We start from the raw sequence: 8416 nt of genomic DNA, 5'->3' as shown, positions 1-8416 counted from the left end.
GATATAGTCCACAAGCATACGACGATCCGGAAAACCCGCAAGAAAAAGAAAACCACCTTATCGCTAGATTCTGCCACGATCCACCGCCCATCTATCAAGATCCAGAAACCAAAAAGATACGACTCATATTCGAGCAAATCGACCGTGCATTGAGAAAGTTTCCCCCGTACACGTTCAACCATAGAAACACATCCGCAACATTATATACAATACGCCGAAGAAAAACGAGGACAGAAGAAACATTGTAACCCCAAAATGTCCGATTCAAAAACCGCCCTTCTCTCCCAATCCGAACCCATCGACCCCCCACCAGCCTACGACGCAACAAGCAACAACAACCCACCAGCAACTCGTACACCGCTACCCCGTCCGCCGCCGCTCTCCCTCCCGGTGCTCAATGAGCTCCGCGGCAAGCGAGTCATCCTCGCCTCGCAGTCCCCGCGCCGCAGACAAATTATGTCTCACCTCGGCCTGCCCAATCTAGAAGTCATCCCTTCCAATGCGGACGAGGACTTCCCCAAGACAATGGAGCCGTTCGAGTACGTGCTCGCCACGGCCACGAAGAAGGCGCAAGCGGTCTATGAACAAGAGATCGTGAACGAGGAGAAGGGCGAGCCGGCGCTGATTCTCGCGGCGGACACCATCGTCGTGGATTCGGCTAGCGGGACGATTCTTGAGAAGCCCCGCTCCGAGGCGCAGCATATCGCCATGCTGAAGTCGCTACGGGATAATCGTGACCATAAGGTGTTTACGGCGATGGCGGCTATGGCGCCGTTGGTTAGTGCGCGGCAGCCGGGGTATGCGCTTGAGACGGCGCTGGAGGAGACGAGGGTGCGGTTTGATGGGGAGGTTACGGATGAGTTGATCTTGGCTTATGTGCGGACTAGGGAGGGGGCGGATAAGGCTGGTGGGTATGGGTTGCAGGGGTTGGGGTCGATTTTGGTAGAGAGTATCGAGGGGAGCTGGGATAATGTAGTGGGTTTGCCGTTGAAGTCGGCTTTGAAGTTGATTGAGAAGGTGGTTGAGAAGGCTGATGATGATGATCGGTTGTCGGATGGTCTTGAGGAAGCGGAAGAGGAGAGTGATTAGGATGTATGGCTGTGGTTGGCTTGCATACGGCATGTTTTTATAAACGCTGGTCGTTTGTACTTCTCTGAAGGTTATTGAGGACCGTATAGAAAGGATTCAAAAGAAAGCAAGAGACATTTTCCAACAGTATCCATTTGAACAGTTACATATCTTTTAGCTCAATACCAAGAGCGCCAACCAGCTGGACTGGTTTACTTTAACAGAAACAGCATGTACATAGGCAAAACGCCTGAACGGAAGGAAAGTTTAAAGAGAAAGTAATGAGAAACAGGGATATATCAATGCAACGATCTATGCCTTCCACACCCTCTTGAAAGCCTCTGTTACACCAACGTCGTTGGTCTCAAACTCATACAGACCGACGGCAGTGGTAAGAGTGAAGGCGCGCAGGAGCCAGTTGCAGAATGTGGCGGTCTTGGGGACACGGCGAGCGGGGAAGTAATCAATGATGGCAGCCCTAGGTGGTATGAGTATCGAACGGGATCAAAGATTCATGTCAAGATGGATGAACATACTGGAATCCAATGTGGGAGTGGAGAACGATGAAAGAGCAAAGGACTGCGTCCATGACTGGGTTGAGAGAGCCGGCAGCGAAGGGCGCAATGGTGAGAGGGACAAGACCGGCAGCGATGGCTCTGTTTAGTCATTAGTTCAGTATCCTGTCAGGTGCATGAAACATGAGCTTATCTACACACCTCTCAAAGCTCCAGTGGTAGCTTCCCTCCGAGGGGTGAGGGGCGGGGATGGGAGCAGCGTCGTTCACTACGTAATTGACCGGTTAGTTCCACTATATCTCTGCTGCAAACAGGAAGCTCGATTTGAGTCTTTCAGGAGTCGGGGATGGACGTACTCGTTCCCTGAATGGTCTCTGTTCGAACTCGTTAGCATCTCTTTCCTTGACATCTAGCCGACCAAGAACCATGATTGATACTATAGCCACGACCAAGTCATATTCGGAGTCACTCACGAGGCAAAGGAGGCAGGATCTGCTTCTTCGCGGAGGCATGGAAGGCCACAACCTGCGACACGCCGGCGCCATTTCTGGTCGCGAATGGCGAGCGGAAAGCAGAGAGGCAGGACTGCCGGAGGAGGGAAGACTGGCGGGCGATCGAGGCCATTGCGAAGGTGTTGAAATGCGAGACGTTGGGTATATTCTCTGCGACTCAACGCTGCACGAGGCAAAGCAACAAGTTGAAGTCGTTCAAGTTCGTCAGGATGGAACCTCGGAAGTCCAATCGGGAATGCGGTCATCCTATTGCGGTTCAGCTGATTGGCCCGTCTCTCTCCGCCCAGCCGAAAATGGCCGACATTCCGGCAAATAATATTAATCGGCTATACAGACGGAAAACATGAATGTCTCCCTTACAGCCTTCTTGGAGTTGTCGGTCATCGTTTACGTTTTACTGCTATTATTGCCTTTGTTACAATTTTTTCTTAAATACAGAAATTGTACTATTTTTTCTTGAAGATTCATTATATTCCCAACATTATTTATTATAACATCAGTTTACCGAGGTACACAAAGAACGCCTCTCTGCAAAATGAACTATACTCTATGTAACAAAAGATGAACAGCTTAAAACTTCAGGACAGCTTTGCCCTTGTTCTTTCCGTGGAAGATACCAAGTAGAGCGTCGGCCGAATTGTCAATGCCAACGGTCTCGTGGGTCAGAGCCTTGAACGAACCCTCCTTGATCCACTTCTGAACGTTCTCCTGGTGCTCCTTGGTGTACTTGTCACCCATGCCGGCATCGCCAACAATGAAGCCACGCATAGTCAGGCGCTTAGTCAAGACGTATTGGATGTTCTTGATGGGGTAGGGGGCCGAGTTGTACTGCGAGATCATGCCGCAAACGACGACACGGCCAAAGTTGTTTATGGCATCCAAAGCAGCCTCCAGGTGCTCACCTCCGACGTTCTCATAATAGATATCGATACCTTCGGGGGCCAAGCGGGCCAGCGCATCGGCGGGCTTCTCGTTTTTGTAGTTGAAACCACCGTCAAAGTTCAACTCCTTGGTGATATATTCCAGCTTGTCGTCCGATCCGACACTGCCGATGACCTTGAGGCCCTCATGCTTAGCGAGCTGACCGACCAGCTGACCGACGGCACCGCTGGCAGCAGAAACGAAGATGGTCTCGCCCTTCTTGGGCTTGCCGATTTCGTACAGGGACGAATAAGCGGTCAGACCGGGCATACCAAGGGCACCCAGGAAGACACGGATATCCTCAATGCCCAAGGGGTTTTCGAGAGGGCGAATGCGGACGATGGACTGTTCGTCCAGGACAATGTACTCCTGGATGGGGACGAATCCAATGACCAGGTCGCCTTCCTTGTACTTGGAGTTGTTGGAGCGGAGGACCTTAGCGATGGAGCTGCTGTCGATGGGCTTGTCCATGGCGAAGGCAGGAGAGTAGGACTTCACCTCAGCGGGGCGCATACGGCCACGCATGTAGGGATCAAGGCTAGTGTAGAGAGACTGCAGGACAACACCATTGGCAGGAGCGGGAGAGTTGGCGTCGACCGACACGGGCTCGACAACGATGTCCTGTCCAGGGACGGGATATCCCTGAGGGACCTTCTTGAAGACGAGAGCCTTGTTCTGGGACATGGTGATGATAAGGTATGAGTATGGAAGGGCGGGTAGATTGAGAGAGGATAGTAATCACAGCAAACAAGTTATGTTGGGTATAGATAGATATGGGTTATGGATAAATGGTTATATAGGCTCGAGCTACAGGTTCCTTTTATAGGCGACCACCCCCTCAAGCAAAGCGGGGCAGTTCCAATCTCCTCTCATGACGATTATAAAGCAACTAAGATTCACTCCCAAAGTTCAAACACGGCAGAAGCTTCTCGAGAGGCAAAAGATGGGGAAGACGCCCGAGGCAAAGGTTCCGGAAACAGCAAAGTGGGTTGACAAGTATGGGTGACGTTGAACCTGCAGAGTGTTGGGTGGATCGCTACGGAGTACATTATTCAGACTTCTTTGGAGGCACGGAAGAGAATAACCTTCTGGGCAAAACAACCGGACGGAGTTTGCTGATGATCACAAATCAGGAAATGAGTAATGTCTCCGTCGGAGATGTTGCTAAAAGTTGCTACGCGAGGTTCACTAATCAATTGAAGGGGCATACTTCCGTGATGGTAGATGGTGGATGTATAATGTTGTCAAGTTAAGAAGTATATATCATGTTCCTCGTATGTACATAACTAATCCCTACCCAAAATGAAGTCATGGAATGATCATTTTTCTTCTTCTTTTTCTTTTTTCTTCAGTCTTTTGTTTTTAACTTTCTGCATCCGACGCTTAGTCAGCACATCTTCTCAATGGCTTTTGAATTGGATATTAACTTGATCTTCGGTACTCTGTAGACCATGGGCTCATCATCTCTTCTAGATTATTCAATGATCTCGACTAGTGTCATACTCTCTCCAGGGGTACTTAAATGATCCTTCGTCCTTATCGAACTTCAACACCCGAGCACTGCCTGAGGCCATCAACATAGAAGTTTGATACAGTACAGGACGTGCAGTATGGACATACTCCGTGATCGACTTGCCTGTCGAACTTCACAACTGAGATCCGAAAGAAATGGGCATATCTCTATAATGACTATAGCTATATTTCTATTTACAAACTTAATACTACTCTAAGCGATGAACAAAGCAAAAATGGTTGGTAAATTACCTCCAGGTACGGATTGTTGTTGTTCCTTGTCGGGAGGATATCCTTGCCTTCTGAGTGGCTGATCGTGATCCCTTCCGACTTGGACAGTTTTTCTGCCGGACATTTTTTCTTTTGTCGCCTCTTGCCAAAACAACCGTTTTTTCTCATCCATCCCTATCTCACTTTTACCCATCATTTGTATTCGTGGAAATATCTTTTCAGTTGATTCATTTTTTCTTGATAGTCGGTTCTTGTCTTGAGTCCTTTGAGTACCTTTTCCCATTCCCCTTTGCTCTCATCATGTTGGGCGCTTTCCGCCGAAATGGCGTTGCCCATGCGCTGCGCGCTTCTGCTCCACGATTTCTTTCGGCCAGAGTGACACCTCAGCAGCTACAATGGCATCCACCGGCCTTCTCTGCAGTCTCGCATGTGCCCCGCTCGCTTTTCCATGCATCCCGAGTCTCTTTCTCTGCCGTTGCCGAAGCTCAGGCCCAGAATGCTGAGGCCGACCAGGATGGTCGCCTGTCAAATTTCAAGCAGCTGGCGGATCAAGGCTTGGTCGACCCCATCATTATTCGTACCCTTGACAAGAAGATGGGTATCAAGACGATGACGGATGTTCAGAGCATGACCATTCAGGAAACTCTGCAAGGGAACGATGTGTGAGTTTGACTTTTGTCCGCGATGTGTTCTTTGATGCTGACATTTGTGCTCTTTCAGGTTGGCTCAAGCAAAGACTGGAACTGGAAAAACACTTGCCTTCCTCATACCCGTGGTGCAAAACATCATAAAGGACCCCACTGTCAAAAAACGTTCTTACCGGCGTTCAGGCCCAGGAGCTTCGTCGGCAGATATCCGTGCCATCATAATCTCCCCAACCCGTGAGCTTGCGGAGCAGATCGCTACAGAAGCGAAAAAGATCGCGTCGGGTACTGGGATCGTGGTGCAATCGGCTGTCGGTGGCACTCGTAAGATGGAAGGCCTGCGTCGGATCCAGAGAGAGGCTGCCACTTGTTGGTTGGTACGCCCGGCCGACTCAAGGATATTCTTTCCGACCCAGAGAGTGGTGTCGAGGCCCCTAAGTTGTCTAGCTTTGTTCTCGACGAGGCAGATCGCTTGCTGGATGATGGTTTCGCTCCTGAGATTTTCGACATTCAACGCCTACTTCCTGACCCGATGAAAGTCGATCGCCAGACGCTCATGTTCTCGGCTACTGTCCCGAGGGAAGTCTTGTCCATGGTTCACCAAACTATGAAACCTGATTTCAAAACTATCCAAACTGTCAAGGAGGATGAAGTGCCTACTCATTTCGCAGTTCCTCAGAAGACTGTTACGCTCGATGGCTTCCAGAATGCTTTGCCCGCCATTCTTGAGTTGGCTAAGAATTATCAAGCACACGTGGCCAATGACCGCAGTGCTCGACCTTTCAAGGCTATTGTCTACTTTAACTCCACCATGCAAGTGAATTTGGCCTACCAAGTCTTTAGCAAGTTGCTCAACAACCCCGATGACCGCCGGAGTGGCCACCCTTTGAACAAGATGTACATGATGGAGCTCCACTCGCGTCTGACTCAAAACCGGAGAACGCTTACTTCCGACTTTTTCCGGAACAGCCGCTCTGGTATCCTCTTCTCGTCGGACGTAACGGCGAGAGGCTTGGATTTCCCAGACGTTACTCATGTCATTCAGGTTGGTGCCCCTCGTTCCCGTGACACCTACATCCACCGTATCGGACGTACTGGGCGAGCAAACAAGGAAGGTGAGGGATGGATCCTCCTTCATCCTGGTGAGAACGGTTGGATCCAGAGAAGGTTGGGAGACCTTCCTATCGAGAAAGATCACACACTGGCCACGGCCGTCACGAACATGCGCGAGGAAGTGGGCGACGATGTTTCCCCTTCTGCCGCGGAGTCTGTGTCGCAAGTCAAGGAGGCTATGCTCAAGGTTCCCGAAGACATCCGGGAACAGGCATTCAAGTCTCAATTGGGCACTCTGATGGCAGTCTTCTCCCGTCCGAGAGATATGATTCTCGCCATGAACGAGCTCGCCGTGCATGGCTATTACCTGCCTGAGCCCCCATCGATTTCCCCTGGCATGGCCCAAAACCTGGGCGTGGCTGACGTAAGGGAGGCAAATGTTTCGGGACGTCGTTTTGGCTCTCCTCGAGGCCAGCGTGATTCCTCTCGTGGTCCTAGCCAATTCAGGGGTGGTCGTGACAACCGCAGAGGCAGCCACGAGCGCAACTACGAGCGCAACCATGAGCGCAACCACGAACGCAGCCACGAGCGCAGCTACGACTCTCGCCGCCGTGGTTCTAACCGCTGGGACAACAGAGACCGCTATTAATCCAGGTAGACAGCATATATGTCGCTGACTACCCGTATCTGTCTGAAAAGATTGAAAGAACAAACTTCTGAATGCATTGGGCGGCGTTCTTTGCGGTTACTGCAACTACTCTGTACATTTAGACCAGAGAACGAATCTTCTCCTCTCCGGATGTATTTTTATCATGTATGCCGGTCTGTCGCTTCGAGATACCATATGACTTTTCTTCTTCTGATCTGTCTCGATCTACCGGGCGTGTTCTAAGTCGGGACACAGAGATTATGATCTAGGCTGTTATCTTCTTTATTGGATATATTGAACAGGGGCAGACGGACACCCGATATGTATTATGTATTTGTATTAGTTTCGATAGGTTCGTCAGTTTTTAATGGTATAAATACATCTAATTTCCACAGTGACGTGCTAGTTCTTGTTCCAGATCTAGGTACAACTCTCCCAGTCATTACACTTAGCGAAAAAATACTCTACTATATTCTCCGGAATCTGAAAACTAACTCGGCATACCGAAGAACTCCAACAGACCCATCGGAAAGTGGACCGGTCTAGAATGAGAATAAATTAAATTCTCAACATAGTATATCAAAATACCCACACCAATCCTTGGTATCTAGACATAGAAAGCAAACTAAACCAAACCAACGCCCACCAAAACCAAAGACCACAAGTAAAAGCACACAAGTAACAGGGAATAAAAAAAGAAAAGAAAGAAAGAAAGAAAAGACCCTAATTACTATCCAAAATAACCACCTCCGCCTCGGCCTCCCCCAAACTCTCCACCGAAATCACATCCCCAACATTCACCCCCTCCACAAACGCCCCATCCCCTTCCTCCAACACTTTATCCTCTCTCCCATCCAACCGAATCTTCGCCCCTCCCGTCCGGCTCGCCGGCAGATGCACGTACACATTCCGCTTCCGCCGCGACTGCACCGCACCCTCTCCGCCACCAACCGCCCACCGGAACGTCTTCCCGGACTCGAGGATTCCCGCCCCCATCACGAAATCCGCATGGATGGGGATCGTCCCGGCGATGGCGGGCACGGCGGCCTCCTCCTGGGCAGGGGTGGCCTCGGGCCCGGCAGCCAGGGGAGAGATAATGGGGACGAAGGACTGGCGCTTTGCGTCGTCGGAGAAGCTCAGCGTGTGGTACTGGGGCTTGAGGGAGGATTTCCAGGGGAGGACCCAGATTTGGAGGAAATGGACTGTCTTCGAGGGGTGTTCGTTTTGTTCGGAGTGGGCGATTCCTAAACATGACTCCGTTAGCTTTGCTCTCTGTCTAGTTTGGTTCATTCAGGAAAGTTATATAAAAAA

At 50.4% G+C, this 8416-nt stretch overlaps 5 protein-coding genes across 5 annotated transcripts; 2 read left to right on the top strand and 3 right to left on the bottom strand.

The window, feature by feature from the left end:
• Positions 1–255: 255 nt before the first annotated feature.
• On the top strand, positions 256–1089 carry ANOM_011411 (nucleotide diphosphatase; the record flags this gene model as incomplete). The annotated part of the gene is made up of 1 exon (XM_015556667.1): positions 256–1089. The coding sequence occupies one exon, from the start codon at positions 256–258 to the stop codon at positions 1087–1089; it is 834 nt and encodes a 277-aa protein (XP_015401028.1).
• Positions 1090–1204: 115 nt separating this feature from the next.
• Positions 1205–2272, bottom strand: ANOM_011410 (CybS family protein). Its single transcript, XM_015556666.1, has 5 exons — positions 2057–2272; positions 1940–1957; positions 1785–1851; positions 1605–1724; positions 1205–1546 (listed from the first exon to the last, which is right to left on the bottom strand). Exons 1-5 carry the CDS (start codon positions 2205–2207, stop codon positions 1381–1383), a joined length of 522 nt encoding a protein of 173 aa, XP_015401027.1. The 5' UTR covers positions 2208–2272; the 3' UTR covers positions 1205–1380.
• Positions 2273–2665: 393 nt separating this feature from the next.
• ANOM_011409 (MDR family NADP-dependent oxidoreductase) lies at positions 2666–3700 on the bottom strand (the record flags this gene model as incomplete). The annotated part of the gene is made up of 1 exon (XM_015556665.1): positions 2666–3700. The coding sequence occupies one exon, from the start codon at positions 3698–3700 to the stop codon at positions 2666–2668; it is 1035 nt and encodes a 344-aa protein (XP_015401029.1).
• A 1359-nt stretch (positions 3701–5059) lies between these two features.
• ANOM_011408 (ATP-dependent RNA helicase mss116) lies at positions 5060–7105 on the top strand (the record flags this gene model as incomplete). Its single annotated transcript, XM_015556664.1, has 3 exons — positions 5060–5421; positions 5480–5776; positions 5851–7105. 3 exons carry the CDS (start codon positions 5060–5062, stop codon positions 7103–7105), a joined length of 1914 nt encoding a protein of 637 aa, XP_015401030.1.
• A 723-nt stretch (positions 7106–7828) lies between these two features.
• Positions 7829–8395, bottom strand: ANOM_011407 (putative pirin domain protein; the record flags this gene model as incomplete). Its single annotated transcript, XM_015556663.1, has 1 exon — positions 7829–8395. One exon carries the CDS (start codon positions 8393–8395, stop codon positions 7829–7831), a length of 567 nt encoding a protein of 188 aa, XP_015401031.1.
• Between the last annotated feature and the right edge of the window lie 21 nt (positions 8396–8416).

The sequence above is a fragment of the Aspergillus nomiae genome (genome assembly GCF_001204775.2).
Source record: "Aspergillus nomiae NRRL 13137 chromosome Unknown contig00698, whole genome shotgun sequence".
Classification (NCBI taxonomy): Eukaryota; Fungi; Ascomycota; class Eurotiomycetes; order Eurotiales; family Aspergillaceae; genus Aspergillus; species Aspergillus nomiae.
The sequence above is the reverse complement of the archived record's forward strand: the minus strand, read 5'-3'. Positions and strand labels throughout refer to the sequence as shown.